At 49.7% G+C, this 20,179-nt stretch overlaps 1 protein-coding gene across 1 annotated transcript in view; it reads right to left on the reverse strand.

The window, feature by feature from the left end:
* The window catches only part of BSG (basigin (Ok blood group)), a 37,239-nt gene that overhangs the window by 894 nt on the left and 16,166 nt on the right, over positions 1-20,179 (reverse strand). Inside the window, exons 3-8 of the mRNA XM_081895757.1 lie at positions 17,654-17,813; positions 12,254-12,342; positions 9,934-10,070; positions 7,892-8,168; positions 4,673-4,697; positions 3,364-3,433 (exon numbers count right to left, since the gene is read on the reverse strand). Coding sequence (XP_081751883.1) covers positions 3,376-3,433; positions 4,673-4,697; positions 7,892-8,168; positions 9,934-10,070; positions 12,254-12,342; positions 17,654-17,813 — 746 coding nt within the window. The 3' untranslated portion in view covers positions 3,364-3,375. The remainder of the gene's footprint in view (positions 1-3,363; positions 3,434-4,672; positions 4,698-7,891; positions 8,169-9,933; positions 10,071-12,253; positions 12,343-17,653; positions 17,814-20,179) is intronic.

The raw sequence follows: 20,179 nt of genomic DNA on the forward strand, positions 1-20,179 counted from the left end.
GTTCATCACCATGTATGACTCTTCAGCATGCTACAGGCATAGCTTAATACTGTTTTAAGGAAATTTTCATTTACTGTATTTTTGCTCCGTAAGATGCACCTAGTTTTTAGAGGGGGGAAGCAAGAAAAAAAATATTCCGTGCAGAGCATGTAAGTGGCTCTCGCTTTTTCTTGCTTTAAAGCAAGCAAAGCGAGAGCCGCTTACATGGCTTCTCTCCCGCTTTTGCGCAGCTCTCACTTTGCTTGCTTTTCAGCGAGGCAGGAGCAGGGATGGGCAAGCAAAGTGGGAGCTGCACAAAGCGGAAAGAAGCCATGTAAACGGCTCTCGCTTTGCTTGCTCCCGTCTGTCCCTCCTCCCGCTTAGCTGGGAAGCCAGCAGAGTAAGAGTGAGAGCTGTACAGCAGCTCTTGCTCTGCTGGCTTCACAGCAAGTGACGGACGGGAGCCATGGCTCCGGCTGCGGAGGCATCCCTCAGCTTGCGACTGCAGCAGTAGCCGAGGGATCCTTCTGTCGCCCAGTGCATTCGCTCCACAAGATGCACAGGCATTTCCCCTTACTTTTTAGGAGGAAAAGGGGGCATCTTATGGAGCAAAAAGCCGGTTATTTAATGAAATTTGTACGCCGCTTGATTGTAAAAACAAACTCAAAGCAGTTTAGAAAAAGAATAGAGTTTCACCACAAACCTGGTGGTGGCAGTAGCGGCGGAGGAAGAACAAGCAGCCAGAAAGGATTGCTTTTGGGCTGCTCATTCCTCCTTCTCCGCCGCTGACAGGGGCAAAGACGGCGGGACGAGAGGCCCTTTCCCACCGCTGGTCCCTCCGCCACCACCTGCCTCTCCCAAGGGCAGGCACAGGCCTTGCGAGTGGCAGAGATGGGCAGCGGTGGAGGGACGAGCGGCCCAAAAGGACTCCTTTCTCGCCGCTTGTCCCTCTGCCTCTGGCAAGAGCAGGCACAGGAGCCGCAGTTGGGAGAGGCACAGCGCAGGGCAGAGCCTCTCCCAACTGCGGCTCCTGCGGGACCAGCAGTGAGAAAGGGCTCCTTTCAGGCCGCTCGTCCCGCCACCTCACTTGAGTATAAGCCGACAGGGGCTTTTTCAGCATAAAAAAATGTGCTGAAAGCCGGCTTATACTCAAGTACCGTATTTTTCGCTCTATAGGACGCACTTTTTTCCCCTCCAAAAATGAAGGGGAAATGCGTGTGCGTCCTATGGAGCGAATGCAGGGGGGAGGCAGGCAGGAAAAGCCCCCCAAAGCCACACACAAGCTCCGTGCGGCTCTTGCAGGCTTTTCCTCAGGAGGGAGAAGGGACTGACGCGGCCAGTCAGTCCCTTCTCGCTCCTCGTAGAAAAGCCCACAGGAGCCCACGCTCCTTAAACGGTGCGCGGCTCCTGTGGGCTTTTGTGGGAGGTGGGGGTATTGCCATAGCCACACACAGCCTGCTGGAGAGGTTGCGCGGGGCTATGGCAGAAGCCAAGACAGCGAGCGGGATGCGTCCTGCTCGCTGTCTTGGCTTCTTTGCTCTTTGGGGCTGGGGGGAGACTTCCCCCCGCCAGCCCCAAAGAGCAGGTTGAAAGGAACCCGAAGCCTCCGGAGCGCAGCGGGTTGTCTTCACTGAATCCTGGAGAGCGAGAGGGGTCTGTGCACACCGACCCCTCTCGCTCTCCAGGCTTCCAAGGTACTGTATTTTTCGCTCCACAGGGCGCACCTAGTTTTCAGAGGGGGAAATCAAGGAAAAAAATATGACCCCCCCCCAGCTCTGGGAATTCACCCATCTCCCACAAAAAGCCCACAGGAGCCGCGCACCATTTAGGGAGCGCACGGCTACTGCGGGCTTTTCGACCAGGAGGGAGAAGGGACTGACACAGCCAGTCAGTCCCTTCTCCCTCCTTGGGGAAAAGCCTCAAAGAGGTCGGGGAGCAGCGCAAAGGCGGGAGCCGCCTTCCCACTGCCCCCCAAGCTTGTGGGGGCTTCCGGGACAGGTGTTGTAGCCCCCGGAGGGCAGCAGGGTGCCTTCACCCCGCTGCCCTGCGGAGGCTTTGCGCAGCCATCCCAAGCTAGAACAGCGAGACGGAGCGCTCCGCCTCCCTGTTCTGGCTTTGGGCTTAGCCGTGCAGCCTGCATTCGCTCTATAGGGCGCACACACATTTCCCCTTAATTTTTGGAGAGGAAAAAGTGCATCCTATAGAGCGAAAAATACGGTAGCTGCCTGAACGCACCTTGTTTTAGAGGGGGAGAACAAGGGGGGGGGGAATTATCCCCCTCTCTGCGCAGCGCCTCCTGCCGCTTCACTGAAGGGGCGCTGGGCAGAGAGGGGGAGAATTTTTTTTCTTCTTCTCCCCCTCTAAACAAGGTACATCCTGTGGTTGGGTGCGTCCTATAGAGAGAAAAAGACAGTATATACAGTAACTAAGAATGTCCTGCTCCTAGGTTATTACAGTCATACCTTGGATCTCAAACACCTTCATACTCGGATTTTTTGGAACCTGAACGTCCGATGGGTGTTCCGATTGGCTGCCGGAGCTTCCTACAGCCAATTGGAAGCCACGCTTCAGTTTCCGAATGTTTTGGAAATCAAACACACTTCTGGAAGAGATTCTGTTCGACTTCCAAGGTATGGCTGTATAATACGTCCCCACCCTGCCAATAGAGCTCAACACACAAGTTTCCCCATCTGTGAATTGGGAATGACATCAAAGGCAGAACTGAGGGGGGCCACAATATCACCGACAATATATGAAGTGTTAGATCACCTTCCCTCTTGTTCCAAACAATTATTAATCCATGGAACTGATCAACCTACCTTCGCCCTTCTCAGGGTGATGTATGGGGGCAGTAAACTTGCTCTGCCCCTTACAACACCCCTGGCCTGGTGTGCCAGCATGAGGTGTGTGTCCATGTGATGTCCAAGTGGAGATTCAAACTCAGTTCCCCCACACATAAACACCACGAAGACCCCTGCTTAGGCAATTTGGAAGAGCCATTTCCTAAGCCAGAACCAGAGAGAGCAAGCAAGCAGAGCTTTTATCTCTGGAAAAGGCTAGGTACTGTATTTTTTGCTCTATAAGACTCCCTTTTTCCCTCCTAAAAAGTAAGGGGAAATGTGTGTGCGTCTTATGGAGCGAATGCAGGCTGTGCAGCTATCCCAGAAGCCAGAACAGCAAAAGCGATTGCTGCTTTCACTGTGCAGCGATCCCTCTTGCTGCTCTGGCTTCTGAGATTCAGAATATTTTTTTTCTTGTTTTCCTCCTCCAAAAACTAGGTGCGTCTTGTGGTCTGGTGCGTCTTATAGAGCAAAAAATATGGTGCCTTTTTGGAAGTTCTTGCCCCCACCCTGCCACTTCCAGACACCCAGATTGCATCCCTACCTTGCCGTCTGCTTAATTTGCGTTCCTCTGGCGCACATTCTTGTCCTTATAATTTGTGGCATTGCTCTTCCTGGAGGGGAAAGGAATGGAGAAGAAACAGGACATGTGAGACCCAGAGGAAATCTCTGAACTTGGTGATGGGCCACAAAAAGGCGTCAAGGCAGGAAAATCCAAGTGCCCCCCTCCTACCCAACTTAATATAAGGCACCCACTCTTTCCTGTAGGAACCCTCCCCCAATACTAGAACTTGGGACTAGCTTAGTTGGACAATTCAGACAAGGGGAGTGCAACTGCTGCAGAAGTGCAGAGTTGGAAAGGCCTTAAGTATCATCTCGTTCCACCCCCTGCAATGTGGGAATATGCGGCTGTCCCATATGGGGATAAAAGCTGCAATCTTGGCACCATGCTCTAAGCCCAGGGGTCAGCAAACGTTTTCAGCAGGGGGCCCGTCCACTGACCCTCAGACCTTGTAGAGGGCCAGACTATATCTTGAAGGGAAGAAATGAACAAATTGCTATGCCCCACAAACAACCCAGAGATGCCTTTTAAATAAAAGGACACATTCTACTCAAGTAAAAACACACAGATTCCCGGACCGTCCACGGGCTGGATTTAGAAGGCGACTGGGCCGGATCCGGCCCCTAGTTTGCCTACCCATGCTCTAAGCAACTGAGCTAGGCAGAGGTTCCCATGGAAAGTGCAGGGCTCCAGCCTCTTAGGAAACAAATACTGTATGTGGGCTGGTGGGTCTGACTCCTATTTAGAGACACTGATTAAACCTGGCAGCAGCCCATGAAGGGATTGGCTCTTCTCTCCCCAAAATCTGCCCTAGACTGGCCATCCCAGCTATCGGCTTTCACGTCAAGCATACAGTTGACACTTCCAGCCTTGCTAGATGATTTTTGGAGAGAAGCAGCTCTTTGTATCTCTGTTTCAGTGTATCTTCAGTGTATCTGAAGAAGTGTGCATGCACACGAAAGCTCATACCAAGAACTAACTTAGTTGGTCTTTAAGGTGCTACTGGAAGGAATTTTTTTTTTTTGTTTTATCTCTGTTTAGTACAGCTCCTCTCTCCCCCCCTGCTTTTTCCAACGCCTCTAGGCAGTTTAGAAATAAAAATGAAGAGAGAGAGAAGAACCAACCAATAGAACTGTGTGCTTTGCCAGAAACTATACAGCTCCTCCAAGAGGCTGCAGGCTTGCTCAAATGGTTAAAGAGATTCAGCCCCTTTCAATACGATTTCCCACCAATGAGAGAGAAAAGGGTTTGGGCAGGAGGAAGGGGCACGTGTTTGTGCCTTGATACTCACAGTGGTGCAGACCCTCCATCGTCATCTTCAGGGAGATGGAAGCAAGACGGGGGGAAAGAGGAAAAAAACAAGATTAGAAAGCCAGTTTTGGATGATTGGCGTATGCATTCCCAACTCGCCACCCCTGCCTGCCTAAAGACACCTACAGTTTGAAATTTGCCATGCGCATATTGCACCTGGCTATCGGCCACTTGCGACCAAGGGAAGATACCCGAGTACCAGGATGGCACCTGACATCTCTACCATATGGGGATCTGGGCATGTTTTCACACACTAATAAACAATCAGAATGGATTTCTGGAACCTAATGTCTTTTTTGTGCAGCCTGAGCAGTAGTAGTAGTACTAGTAGCAATTTATTTAAACCTCACCCATCTGGTTTGGTTTCCCCAGCCACTCTGGGCAGCTCCCAACAGAATATTAAAAACACAATAAAACATCTAACATTAAAAACTTTCCTAAACAGGACTGGCTTCAGATAGTTGTTTCTTTCCTTGACATCTGATGGGAGGGCGTTCCACAGGGCGAGCGCCACTACCGAGAAGGCGCAGTCAGCATTAAGAAAAAGAGGTCAGACTAGGCCAATATATATGTGGACTGTTCCTGGATCATGGGACTTTTCTCTTAAGTTCTCAAAGCTCTTCACCTAGCTCAAGGTTGTCACCTGGACTAGCCAGATGTTTAACTGAGAATCAAAGACTTTAGAGCCGCCTTGCCCCAAAATGGCAACAAGGCATTTGGTTTTGCAACTGCAACCTTGGTGTAAGGAGCCCGTTTAGTACATAGCTTATATATATCTGAGTTTCTAACACTGCTTGCACACCAACGTTCACCAAGTTGGTGCCCTCCTACAACTCCCACCCACCCTCTGGCAGCGGGGTGTACCCCACAACTCGACAGCCTGGCCTGTGTGCTTCTGCACATGTGATGAAGGGTTCCCTGAAACTGTCCACATGCTCACAAGAGTGACACAGGATTCCACTGCTGATCTGCCACCCCCCACCCACCCCGCCCCTATCATCTCTGGGGGAGAGGGACTCAACACTGCAGTTCCCCTTTAACTAGCCTGTACCGTCAAAACCGTGGACTCCGAAATTCTGTGCGTACGTGGGTATCTCCCTCCGTCCCCTTAGGACAAAAAACCCTCTCTCAAGTTCACCTCCATTTTACTGCTGATATAACAAGGGCTGGCCATTCTGAGCTTTGTAAGGTTTAGAGAGAAAGGGACACCTGGGAAAATCTAAAGTTCCCAGGCTCCCCAACTCTGCTGGTGTGGCAGACTGCCGACTCCACACCAGGGAAGCACATTCAAGCGAGCGAGCAAGCGAAGAGGCTGTTTGAAAGGTGAATGTCTCCACATTTCTGGACTGAACCACCACAAGAGCACAACGAAACAGCACTACGAGCTAGAGGAAAATGGCTGCCGGCGCCGTTGCAGGAGCACACACAGACCCTTTCAGGTGGACACCATGCTGCCACCATCTGATGGGCAGAGAAGCCCCCCATGCCTATCAGAGCCAAGACTTCTCCCTATTTTTCACAACAGGGGCGGGGACCCTGTCACCCTCCCAATATCACTAGACTCTCATTTTAGCACAGGGCTGCTAGATGTCTGTCTCTCTCACACACACACCAACACATGGGGAAGAGGGCGATGCTTGGAGCTGGCTCTTTCACTTACCACAAGCAGATAACATGCAGCCGAAGAAGAGGAAGGAAGAGTGCAAAGATAATGCCAGCAAGGACACACCACACCACAGAGATAAGGTTTTGGTTTTCTGAACACACAAACCTTTACCCCACTGGGGGTTTGTACTGTATTGCCAGCTCTATGACCAGACAGTAGTTGGCCCCATTTCACCTTTTTGTTTTTTGTTCTCAACAAAGCATTTTAGGAGCAAGAGATTCATTACATAAATCCATACCGTTTATAAAGTGTGGATGGCGAGCTTGTGGCCGCCCGGGTGCTGGCACTGCACTACAACTCCCATTGCCCTTTGCTACCGGCCATACTGGGACTGGTGAGAGATGGAGTCCAGTGGGCCTCCTCTGCGTGGCAGATATTTCAAAGTAGAGCTTTCAGGAGCCGAAACCCCTGAAGGTGGTGACTGCATATTGGGGGGGGGGGAGTGCAAAACACAGAGGTAAGTTTAGAAAAACAGCCAAGTGTGTTCTTAGCCCTACACGGCAGAAGAAGTGTGTGTGTCGGGGTGTGTGTGTGGCATGCAGTTGAAAAGGGCATATCTGCATCGGAGAAAAAAGGCACAGCAGATCTGCAGAAACAAACACCCAATAATAGGATGCACAGAGCTGTTTTATAGGGACTACGGATACTTCTAGAGCAGTGACAAAAAATAAAAATTAAAGGCTCCAGTCTGTTGTTTTGCACAGCTCTGGAGACCTGAGAGAGAGGGGAATTGGCGAAACCTCACCTAGCAGAATTTCTGGTGGCTGTTAACGCTTCTTGTCCCCCATCCAGGACTCTTTTCCTCCCTCACAGAACCACCCCTTCTCTAGGCAGCTTTTTCTGAACGGGGCAGGGGGAGGGGAGAGTAAGATTGTGGCCCACTTTGGTCTGTTCTCCACCCCCCTGAATCTTTTCCAACCTGCACACTCACAACAAAGCCTGCCAATGCCTCCCCTACCGTTTTTGGACAGTAAGAGCAACAGCAGTCACAGCCTGGACACTGGAATCGGAAGGGATGGTTTGGCAGGCCACAGGGAATCCGTTCCGCAAAAGGGGGACTGCTCCACGCCCACCTGCCATTCTGCTCAAGAAAAACTCTTATCTTTTTGGCATTTCCTTTCACACTGGTCAATCTGAAGGAAGGCTAACTCTGAAACAAGGGTGCATGAGTGAGGGTCAATGTGGAAAAGGGGCAAGAATGTTGGGCACGCCTTTAAGGGCTTATCTGGAGCGTGGGGAGCTTTCACGTTGCCAGACTATAGTGTTTTTAATTCAACCCAGGGACAGATGGTATAAGACTTGGATTTTGGGGTTGTTGTTGTTGTTTTAAAAAAAGGTCCTCTCTGGAAAAAGGCGGTGATCCTCTCTGGATCTTTCATGTGATAAAATCCACCTAACCATTCAGGGGTAGAGCCAGACCATAACGTTAAAGGAGGTCCTTATGCCTGCCCTAACCCAGTTCTTCAAAGTAAAGAAGCCATGTGTTTCCTGTCCCCCAAAGCAGGCTCACTGACCCCTCCCCAGGCAACTTACCGTCAGGGACCTGGTTGGGCTGCCTCCTCTTCTCGTAAATGAAGATGATCGTGACGAGGACCAACACTTCAGCCACGATCCCCAGGAACGGCCACAGAGCTGCCAGGCGGCTGCGCACCCGCAAGCTAATCACAGCGTTCCCATCGCCCTTCTCGTTGGTGCCGTTGCACATGTAGTCGCCCGGGTCCTTCTCGAGGTGCAGGGAGAGGATGCGCAGCTCTGTCTTGTTACCATCAGACTTGATGAAGAACCGGTCCTCGGTGCCGTTGACGATAGGCTGGGGGAGGAAGAGGAAAAGAAAAGGGTTCAAGTGTTGTCTGCTTTGAATCAAGGGGCCAGCAATGCAAGTTTCTTCAAAATCCCACAATCCAGGTTGAACTCAGCGTTTGCACTGGGTCTCGTGGTGGCAACAAGGGGCTGCTAATAACCCAAAAGTTATGGAAGTGGAAGAGTTACATATGTCGGCTAACAGGCCCCGTACACCATAGTAAACAGTCCTGACTGGGTCTGCCTCTAACAGATGTTTGCTGCAGCTGAAATGTCTAGCAATACCCAAGTCCAGAAGGACAGACTTCAACATTTTACCTTTGAAGATCAAGAGAGGGCAGGTTTGCCAAAGTTCCCCTTCAAGGATTAAGTTCTACCTTCGCAACCACTTAAGCATGCGAAATGTGCATTGTTTGACTGCAGATTTTATCAAGGGGCTGGTTAGAGAATAAATACCTGATCCCCTTAAGCAGCGGTTTCCCAAATCTTTAAGCATCTCTGAATACCTTCCTTGAGGGGTCTTAAATAAAACTACTGTGGAACAGGCAACATTATAATCGAAGGTTGTAGTGCCTCTTAGACCTGCTGTCATGGTTAGTTCCTTGTTCCCCTCTCTCTGATCATATGACCTTTAACAAAATTAAATACAGTATTTTCATCTCTGACATTTGGTTATTTAACAGAATTTTCTCAAGGGGTGCTAGCTGCAAATTCCTGTGCTTGGGGTGGTCTGGCTTTCAAATGTCAAAGGATCGTTTACTGGATGCTTACAGCCTGCTGCCCAACTCCACAGAAGAGCTAGGTTATCCCATTCCATCCATGCCCATTAACAGATTTCCTAACCTCTTTCCTGTTGCTGGTATCTAACTTTTGCAATCAGGTATGTTTTTCGCTACATTTGGGAGGTTAAAGCTACCACTGGTCATTGGGACCTGGAGTTTGGCACATGCCAGCCCCCTAGAAAAATAAAATCAAAACAGCTGGCTGATTTGCAAGAAAGTAACTTTGTGTGATGATGAGTGGGAGATCCCTAAGGACACATGAGTACAACATTCACTTAATTATGCTTACTTAATTACATTTATAGTCCATTCTGCCCAAGTCCATATTTATTTTTGCAAGTGCTTCTTCCACGTATAGGTCAATTTGCCTAGCTATGGGGAAACCTAAGGATGGAAAGTTATCAATCTTTAAGGGCCAGTCTGTGTGGTGGCTGCCCACTAGTCCCTACTGTTTGGTCATTGCTTCTGGTCGTCAATTTTATATCAGGTGGCTCAAACTGCCTAATGGACAATCATAATTTAGAGCTTGAGTTCTGCGGGTCTGTTTAAAAAGAGCAGGGTGGCATCTGCTAATGTATTCTCGTTTGGCCACTGCAACACCCTTAATTTTACTGGGTTGGTTAATGAAGCATGCTAGTGACTAGGTCAAAAAGCATGGCTGATATGGTGGCAGCTCCTGCCTCACTCCTGGCTTCAGTTGTATTAGTTCTGAGTACAGGCCACCATTTATTGCTTGGGTACACTTGAGGAAATGGGGTGGGGAAGATGGTCTGTGCATTGTGGGAGTCACAGAAAGCCCCACTGCACACGATCAAAGGCTTCCTCGGCATCAAAAGAAACCTGTGCAGACAGAGGCTGCCTTGCATTTGCCGCCGTGTTAATTAGAAAGCGGGGGTGGTCTGCTGCCTGTCGCTGCACAGAACTGCTTTGCAAAGGGAGGGAACCAGAAGCAGTGGAGCGTGGAGAAATGTTTGGTTTGACCAAGAGACTCACCTGGGACACATCTCCGACCACCCTGAACCAGCTCCACTGGGTAACAGGAGGGTACGAGGAGCTCTTGCAGACCAGCATGCCTGTGTCCCCCTCGTTCCCATGCTCTGTCTTCTTGTAGGCATACACGTGTGGCTTCACTGCAAATGAAGAAAAGGGGCGCAAGCAAGATGAGGGACAGCTGGCAATGAGGTGCCCGAGGAGAACAGGGGAGCAGCAAGGGCCAAGGATAGCTGGCTGCTTATGAAAGTGAGTTAAAAATTAGCATTAGCAATGAGGGAGGGGATTTTCAGCAAACTGGTCCTTCTCTCTCCCTGCCCCAACAAGCTATTGAGGTCACGAGTGACGTGCATTGGTGAAAACGTAGGCAGATGCGCTAGTAAAACCGATGCAGGCTAACTTTCACAGGTGCATTTGTAAGACTGCAGGGGCATCTGAAACTGCCTCATCATACAGTGTGACTGCTGGTTCCTCTGTTTCAGTGCTGCTTAGATGGGCTGGCAGTGGTTTTGCCATGGATTCAGATGGGGGGTGATGGTTGGGTTCCCCAGGCCACACATAGTATAACAACAACAACAACAACTTATTATTTATAACCTGCCCAACTGGCTGGGTTTCCCCAGCCGCTCTAGGCGGCTTCTAACAAAAGATTCAATATACATTGAAACACCAGTCATTAAATGCCATGGACTGAACCTGGGATCTTCTGTGTGCAAAGTAGGCAATCTACCATTTCCCCCACTTTCCTCCTTCCACCCACTCTTTCTTTTCATGTCTGCTTCCAGTCGGCAGAGCATGACGCTCTTAATCTCAGGGTTGTGGGTTCGAGTCCCATGTCGGGTGAAAGTTTCCTGCATTGCAGGGGGCTGGACCAGATGAGCCTCGTGGTCCCTTCCCAACTCTACAATTCACTGAGCGATGATCTTTAAGACTGCAATCCTGAGGGCAAGAACCGCCTTTACTCTCTTGGTATGTCCCACAGAGGAACTTACGGTCTTCAAACAAAAACATCCTGAAGGTCCCAGGCCACAGAGAGGTTAGGCTGGCCTCAACCTGAGCCAGGGCTTTTTCGGCTGTGGCTCCAATCCGGTGGAACCTTCTGCCACAAGAGACTAGGGCCCTGCGGGACTTGACATCTTTCTGCAGGGCCTGCAAGACGGAGCTGTTCCACCAGGCCTTTGGCCAAGACACAGCCTGACTCCCTCCCTTTGGCAATCTTCACAGAACTTTGGCCCAATGGTTGCCATCAATTTGAGTTGAATTGATTTTATAATGAAATGATTTTAAAATGTTGTACTATTTTATTGTTGTTAGCCGCCCTGAGCCCGGCCTCGGCTGGGGAGGGCGGGATATAAATAAAATTAATTAGTAATTATTATTATTATTATTACTACCACTGACCTTTGCAAGTTGCTCTGGGAGCAAGCAGAGTAGAACAGCTTCAGGCAAAAAGGGATTGCGTCCAACAAGCTCATGCTCAGAGCAGACCCACTGAAATGAAAGGGCCCGAGGAAGCTGCCTTATAGTGAATCACCCCACCGGTCTAGCTAGATCAGTAATGTCTACACTGATTGGCAGTGGTCCTCCAGGGTTTCAGGCAAAGATTCTCTCCCAGCCATACTTGCAAATGCCCTTGGGGACTGAACACGGTACCTTTGGAATGCAAACCACTGAGCTAGTGTCCTTTCCCTAAGAGTAAAGGTAAAGGGACCCCTGACCATTAGGTCCAGTCGTGACCGACTCTGGGGTTGCGGCGCTCATCTCGCTTTATTGGCCGAGGGAGCCGGCGTACAGCTTCCGGGTCATGTGGCCAGCAGGACTAAGCCGCTTCTGGCGAACTAGAGCAGCGGACGGAAACGCCGTTCACTTTCCCGCCGAAGCGGTACCTATTTATCTACTTGTGCTTTCGAACTGCTAGGTGGGCAGGAGCAGGGACTGAGCAATGGGAGCTCACCCCGTCATTGGGGGGATTCGAACCGCCACCCTTCTGACCGGCAAGTCCTAGGCTCTGTGGTTTAACCCACAGCGCCACCCGCGTCCCTTCCCTAAGAGTAGCCGTGCCCATTAATCCCAGTGGGTCTACTCTGAGCAGAGGGAATGTTGGACACAAGCCTCGGGCACCTCCATCAGTGCCCAAAGGACAAGGGCAAGCAGGTATGCTTCTTGACATGGACAGAAAGTTGAGAGGACCAGGAGCAGGTCAACCACCAGCAAAAATGCCCATGTAAAAGAAAAACCCTTTGGCCCACGTTTAGCAATGATACAACAGCAGCTGGAGAAGGCAGAAGCAGGATAAGTGTTCGGGTTCCCCCGCAGAGCTCACCTTTCACGTACACAGTAGCTTTGGAAAGGGGAACGGTTTCGAAGATGCAGTGGTACTCCCCTGAGGTGTCGTGGTCCACTTTTGGGATTCTGGAACGAATGAAACAAAGCACGTCAGTGGCAAGACACGCAGAGCACACCCCAGTTATCGCTACATGAGACCACCACCACCCTTAATGTTTCTGGGCCAAGACTGGGGTGGGATGTGGGGCTCGTCTGTGACCCTCAAGCCATCTTCTGCTGTTTATGGAGTTTGCTACCACAAGATGTGGTCATGGCAGTTAGTTGAGATGTCTAAAAAGAATAAATAAAATGCCTACTAGCTGCTATTGGCTATAGCAGCTGAAAGGAACCTCCAGGTTTATTTGATTTATTTATTAATTAGATTTATATACTGCCCTCCATCAAAAGATCTCAGGGCAGTTCACAACATAAAAGCACATATAGTTAAAACAGAAACAGCAAAACTGTACCCCCACCACATGTAAAAGACTGCATAATTAATCAATCAGCCAAAGGCCTGACTGAAGAGGAATGTTTTTGCCGGCGCCTAAAGATATATAAGGTAGTGCCAGGCAGAGGTTATGGGGCAGTTTACTTCAGAATGCCAAGCTGCCAGAAGCAGCAGAGGGCTATTGGCTTTTTATGCCCCAATGGGGGGCTTCTCAAAGGCAGCCAGCAGCCCACAGTGGGAGAACAGGATGGTGAATTAGGACGGGAGCTGTTTTGCCCGATGCAGCAGGGCTCCTTTTGGGGTGGTTAAAAGGATCTTGCATCTTCAGAGGCAGTCTACCCCTGAGTACCAGATGCTGGGGCCAGTCAACAGGTGAGTGCCCTACTTTTGATCTCCCAAAGACATCTGGTTGGACACCACAAGGAAGAGGAGGCTGAAGTTGTCTTCTGTGAGCAGCAGACACGGCTGAAGGAGAACTGTGTGTGGGAAACTCCACCCTCAGATGTGGGCGGGCAGTGACTGGCAGAGGCAGCCTGGCAAAGGGTACTCTCCGTGGCTGCCCCTAACCTGTGCAACCCCCTCTCTGCAGCGGTGCACCTGGAACCTTCATTATATAACATCTGGAGAATGCTGAAGATGCATCTCTTCACTTTGGCTTTTGTCACTTGGGGGGCTTATTTTCTTGGACCCACTTTAATTTTGCAGTTTTAAGTTGTTTAAAACTGTTTTTCATTTTGTGTTTTGATGTTGCAACCAGCCTAGAACCATACGGTGAAGGGCAGGCAATAGACAAGTGAAAACAACAATAACAGTGTTTGCCCTGCATTTTATTCTATTTTATTTTTGGTATGGGCAAGTCACAACTGTAGATTTATATCCCACAATTTTCTCAGGGTGGTGTACATGGCTTCTTTCCTCCCTCATTTAATTCTCACAACTACCCTGTAAAGTAGGTTGGCAGTAAGAGGCAGTGAGACTTGCCACCAAGGTCAGCCAGTGAGCTTTATGGCTGGGAGGTGCGATTCGAACTCTGGTCTCCCAGGTCTTAGTCTGACACTCTAAATACTATAACACAATGCAAAACCATTTAGCAGCACTCTGTAGGTGGCAAACAGCAATCCTGTCATCTTGCCCAAGTTTAACCCTGTGTCTGTGATCACCTCCCCAAGTGAAAAGGCAAGTCAAAGGGGGGGGGGGGAGGCCTAATATATTTACTCCTGAGTAATCTCCCAAGGCTACAAGAGGAACTGAGTGCAATGTGATGAGAGGGCAGGAGGCAAATTTCATTCAGAATCCACCCCCTCCGCTACCAAGAGATTGAGATTACCACACACACAAAAAGGAGCTTTAAAAAAATCAGGGACACAGGAAGGGGAAATCACTTGGCGGGGTGGGAAGAAAATATTTATCCACCTTGAGCCCAGAGAGGCAATGGCATCCCAGTTAGGAAGCTTGTTCAGACCGGATTTCATGGATTAGCCAGACCTCCCAAACACAAACACACACCATATCAATTGCTGTGCTGTACAAAAGGGAGGCAGAACATTCCGGGGGTGGGTGGGGGAGAGATGACGACAACACAGGGGGAAGGCCCCCCATTTTGTTAGATCTCTAGCAGGTCAGGAGCTCTTTCCTCTTCCCCCTGATTTCAACACACGCAGACAGAGAGCCCAGTCAGAGAATTGAGGGCATGAGAGAGGGTTGCTGGGGGCGGGGGAAAGATAAATACTTTTAATCCTCACTCAGCTCCCTGTTGCTATGGGGAGAGAGGCACGTCTGCTGGGCTGCTGCGTGGAAAAGGACGTGACTCCTCTCCCGCCAGATGGACTTCTGCCAGCGGGATGGGTGGGCAAGAGGGAGACTAATGGGGGTGGACAGTCCACACCGCCATTGCAGCCAGGGCTGGCATTTCAGTTCACAGGAACCCAGACGTCCAGGGCAATGAGGCTGTCGTGGGGATGCTTCAAAGGCGGAAGGAGATGTGACATTGGACCTACAAGTGAAGGTTCTTTTTCTGTGGGGATCCTATCCCCGAGATTCAGAATGCAAGGTGTACAATCTCTCACACACTCTTGCACGGCAAATCAGTCCGCACAAAGAGCATTCGGCCCTCTGCCCTTCAGCATGAGAGGAAAAACGTATGAAGTGGTGTGTAGAAATGTAAGCACAGAATTTGACCGAATCAAGTTGTTCACAGAATCACAGAATTCGAAGGAACCACAAACGGTCGTCCAACCACCTGCAAAGCAGGAATTTCAACTAAAGCATCCATGATGGATGGCCATCCAACCTCTGCTTAAAGACCCCAGAGGAAGGAGAGTCCACAACCTCCTGAGAGAGTCCATCCCACTATCTCACAGCTCTTACTGTCAGATAGTTCTTCCTGCTCTTTAGTCTGAATCTCATTTCTTGTAAAGGGGGAGGCCGATAGAAGGGAATGCTACCTGCCGTGGGTCTCACAAAGAGGCTGAATAACTGAGGTCACTTTCTCCCGGTCTCTGTATCTTGTTTACTAGGAAAAGGCATTGTGTTGGGGTTGTGTTTTTTTGTTTTTTTTTAGTTGGCGCGGTGCACAAAGGCTCCACAGGAGGCCCAGCAGCAGCAAGCATTCCTACACTCTCCCCAATGGGTTTATTCCTTTGTTTCAATGAGGCTGCCTGACGGAACCTTTCATTGTTGAGCCAGTTATCAAACACCAGCAACGCACAGCCAGAAGGCAGAGTTGTACACGCAGGTTAGGAGCAAGACTTGAGAGGAACAGCATGTGCCGCCTTCTCCTCTAGAGGAGGAGTTTATGATTTTCTCAAATATGGGGTCTCGCCCAACTCTCCCTTCCCCAGCAGTCCTGGCAAAATACCGCTAAACCCCGTTACACTGCAATTAGAATTAGATAGAAGCCTTTTAAGGCTCAGGAAAAGGGGGCTGAATGAGACCCTAGAGAATCTCCCAAGGCTACACCCATCACCCAGCCTGATTCATAACCTCTTCAAGTGTTTCTGACTGGCCGGAAAAGTGTCCTTAGCTCTTGAGTAAGACTTTCCCTTGCCTGGATGGAGGACACAGAAAGGTGGTGTGCATAGAAACTAGTGTACTGTGCACAGATGTGCTACTCTGCCCACTTTTGACTCTCACCCACCTCACCACCGGCTCGTGGCCCTCAGGAGACAGTTCAGAACCTTGGGCTGAAAAAAAGGTTCCCTGCCCCTCCTTTAGGGGACCTAGGTAAAGGTAAAGGGACCCCTGACCATTAGGTCCAGTCGTGGCCGACTCTGGGGTTGCGGCGCTCATCTTGCTTTATTGGCCGAGGGAGCCGGCGTACAGCTTCCGGGTCATGTGGCCAGCATGACTACATGACTAAGCTGCTTCTGGCGAACCAGAGCAGCACACGGAAACGCTGTTTACCTTCCCACCGGAGTGGTGCCTATTTATCTACTTGCACTTTGACGTGCTTTTGAACTGCTAGGTGGGCATGAGCTGGGACCGAGCAACGGGAACTCACCCTGTCGTAGGGATGCGAACCGCCGACCTTCTGATCAGCAAGCCCTAGGCTCTGTGGTTTAACCCACAGCACCACCCACGTCCCTTAGGGGACCTAAGGGGACCCAAATGCTCTTCAGGACAAGTGCAATAATAAAGCAAGGCAAACAGGGAACCCGCAGTTCTGCTTGTTGACTTTGCCACAGGGTGTGTTTTACTGCTCTCAGGCAGAAAAGAACAACACCCAGCCTCTCACACACGCTTTGCATTGAGCTTCAGAAGGAAAAAAAATTGTTCTACCCCCACTAGCTGAAGTTAGATAGGAAGAGGCTGGGACTGGAGGGCTGTTCCAAGAGGCTCCATTGGACAGCATCAAATCAAGAAGCTGTTCCCTTCCAGAGCTCCAATGTTTGGCATTGATGAGGACAGAAGGGACTCCCCATGGCAAAGCCAAGGTCAAGCTGCAATCCTGTGCACTTACCAGAGAATATGCAATACTGAAAACAATGGGGCTTGCCTTCCAACTAAATTTATGGTCTGTTGCTCAAAAGCAGAGCACAGAAGGTGCTGGGTTCAAATCCTTACAGCATACCCAGGATCACAGACTGATCCTGGAGAGTTTTTGGCTGTCAGTACAGACAGTAATGGGCTAGGTGGACCAATGATCTGATTTGGCAGCTTCCGTATGAGCATGAGATGGTGTTGGAGGGAAAGAAAAACAAGGAGGTGACCCTAAAGTTTTGCTTTGCCTCGAGGAGCATTATTGAGAGTCAGCTCTCCATTTATGTGTGTTCAAGACATGCGTATCACCGCAAACCTGGAAGTGGAAAAAATGTCCCCCCAAATAGTATGAAAATGGCAAACTGGTGCAAAAACAGCATCTAGCAATCCCACAAGCCTTTGCAAGTGCAATCCAAGGAGCACTGCTGGTTTTTTCAAGGGTTTCCAGAGGGTCTCTGCAGGTTCTGGTGCTCCCAAAATATGCAATTTCGCTTAAATGTGCAGTGCTTTGGAATGTAACCCCCGCATAAATGGGGAGTTGCCTGTATTGATTCGAGGGTTGGACTATGACCCGAAAGACCCAGTTTCGAATCCCCACTCAGTCATGAAGCTCACTGGGTGACTTTGGGCCAGTCAGTCTCTCAGCCTGCCCTACAGCGGATTCTTTCAGGCAGCACCAATACATTCAAGCCCTTTCTTGTTTTTTTTAAAAAAGTTTGACGTTGCCCTTGGGTCCTGCCTGCAGGCTTCCCATAATAGACATCTGGTTGGCTCCTGTGAGAACAAGATGCTGGGCTAGATGGGCTATTGGCCTGATTCAGCCAGGCTTTGCTTACGTTCATAATAGACTTATCTGCTCTGTTCTGGATTTAGAAAGAATTGTTCACCCAGAGAGCTTGTAGGCATGGAAGAGAACATGCTAAACAACGCCCCCCCCCCAAAAAAATATATATATTAAAAGATACCTACAGGTATGAGGTAAATTCTGGTGAAGTCTCATTCGTATCAAGCCTCGTTCCCCCCTTCTCCCAGTAATGGCCTTTGACGGCGGTTGGCGGTTCGGTGATGTTGCAGGAAATGATCACGTTCGAGCCGGCAGTCACCTCGGGAGTGGCTGAGATTTTGGCCCCTGCGTTGTCGATATTTTGGGGGAAAGAATGAAGGCAAGAGAGAAAGTTAGGAAGACGTAGCCAAGGCGGTCTGCTTTCAGAAGGGAAAGGGGTGGTGGGAGAGGACACCGTTGCAGCGTGGAGTTCAGTCACCTGTAAGCAGAGGTAAAGTGGCCTACTTGTCAGATAATGGCTTGTTTCTAGGCCTGCCCTTCCCCAAACTGCCTTCCAGAGGCATTGGACTACAACTCCCAGTGTGCTGGCTGGAGCTTACATGGGAGTTGTAGTCCAAAGCATCTTGAGGGCAATGGCATGGGTAAGGGCCTAGCCTAGGCTTTGCCTAGCACCTAACCTTAAAGCCTTGTTGGTCATATAACTGTGAAAACGTGAGGTGAGCCCCAAATGGGTTCCAGCACAAGCCTCCAAAGAGCTTAGGAGGCAGAGGGAGCTTCCCATGCTCACGGCTATTCCAGTCCAGTCCGATGCCAATGATTGCTACCAAGATTGAGAAGTCAAGCAGGTTTACATGCACATCTGGCCAGTTTGCATCATTTCTTCTGGGTACCAAGTTTGCGGGTTTATGGGGGGGGGGCGTGTTAAAGAGGAATTAGGCATTCGGTACACACACTCCACCCACATCCAAACATCTTGGATTCTGTCAAGCGACTCTCGTGAAGTGAAACTGCACCACCACGTGCTCTGCATGTGTAAAACAATTTACAAAATGGCCAGGCAGCAGCGACAGCAGCAGTCTGCTGAGATTCTTGAAGCTGGAGGTATGGCGAGGAGGCCGGCAACTTTGGTGGTAGCAGAACTGCCAGCTGCCATGCTCTGGGAGCGAGAGGGATATTCCTACTCAGCACCTTTTGAAGTGCAGTGAAATGCTGGCAAGGAAGGAAACTTACAGAAACTGGTCTGCACCCAAGGACCACTTGTTCTCAATGCCTGGGTCTCATGTGACAGGTTTTACATTTGCTCTTTTTTTCTGCGGGAATTTGCTGCAGCCAGCGAGTAAACGGTTATGCCCTATACTGGCCTGAGAAGGAGCCATTTCATATGAAACCACCTGGAAACAGGGACCCAAACCTTTGAAGAGGTAACAGTTAAAACAGGAAGCTTTGCCCCCACCTAAAACGAATCCCTGGAGCACCCGGATAAGCATATTGTGGCCAAACAGAGTTTCAATTTCAAGGCAATTTTTGCAGACATTCCCCCACCCTCAATAAGCAAACAGATACTTGACAAATCCCCCACCCAGCCCTTTCTCCTCAGAGACAGGGGACTCTACAGGGCTGAAAGACACTCTTGAGATTTGCCTCTTCAAAAAGGATATTTCCATTTACCAAGAAACGTTATTATTATTTATTTTTCCAGCCATCAATACAGCAGTGGTTTTCAAAGTTTGACATTTAGAGTCTTGTTTCTTGCACTGAACTCTGGACACCTGGCAGGGAATTCCCAGTCCACCGCAGAAGCAACTGGGGGTGTGTGTGTGAGAAAGATAAATATGGACCTACCGATAAAACCTCTGGGGGACTTGCAGTAAATCGGCAAAGCGATGCCTGACTCCCAGTTGCAAACTGAATTCTTCCCTGCCCTAAACCATGCTGCTGATAGGAAGGAAACTCAGGGTAAAGACTGCTGCGTGGAAGGACTCTGAGCTCAGTTTGGTTCTGAATTTCGAAAACAAATCCCTGGACTCCAAAATTCTTACATTTAAATGCTGTATCCAACTCTGTCACACTCGGAGTGAACCCACTGAAATTAATGGCCCTAAGTCATGTATGTCCCTTAACTGGGGTTGGATACAAACTTAAACATATCGCCCCATGTGCTCTTGGTTGGTGAATCTTGGGAGTGCCAATAAAAATTAAAAGCAGATCCCACAAGCCTGGTGCCTGCATACAGTTCATAAGTGGCCCTTGGCCAGCTCTGCTGGGTGGCACCGTAACCCCGTAAGAGTAGAGTGTCCACTTTAAACCCATTCCTGAGCATCACAGGGAAAAAAAGCTTTAATATCGGTCTTTATGGATCTTCTCATTAAGGAACCCCCAATAAGCTTCCAAGGAACACAGGAAGCTGCTTTCTACTGAGTCAGGTTCTCCATGGTTTCAGGCACGGGGACATTCCCTACCTGGAGATGCTGCCACTGGGATTTTTCCCTGCATGCAAAGCAGATGCACTGCCAAACGGAATTTGAAAACCACTGACAAGAGGGCAACGAGCAAGGGAGGACACTTCCTTTGGTAAAAGAATCCAAACTGAGGCACGTCAAATTCAATTTGCTTGCTCAGCGCTTCGGCCACAAAAGACAAGCCGTTTCTCTTGTTGCTGGACAATCTGGACTTTCAGCTCAGCATAGGGTGGGAGGAAGGGGGAGAGAGAA

This window comes from Podarcis melisellensis (assembly GCF_964234715.1).
Source record: "Podarcis melisellensis genome assembly, chromosome: 18".
Taxonomy (NCBI): Eukaryota; Metazoa; Chordata; class Lepidosauria; order Squamata; family Lacertidae; genus Podarcis; species Podarcis melisellensis.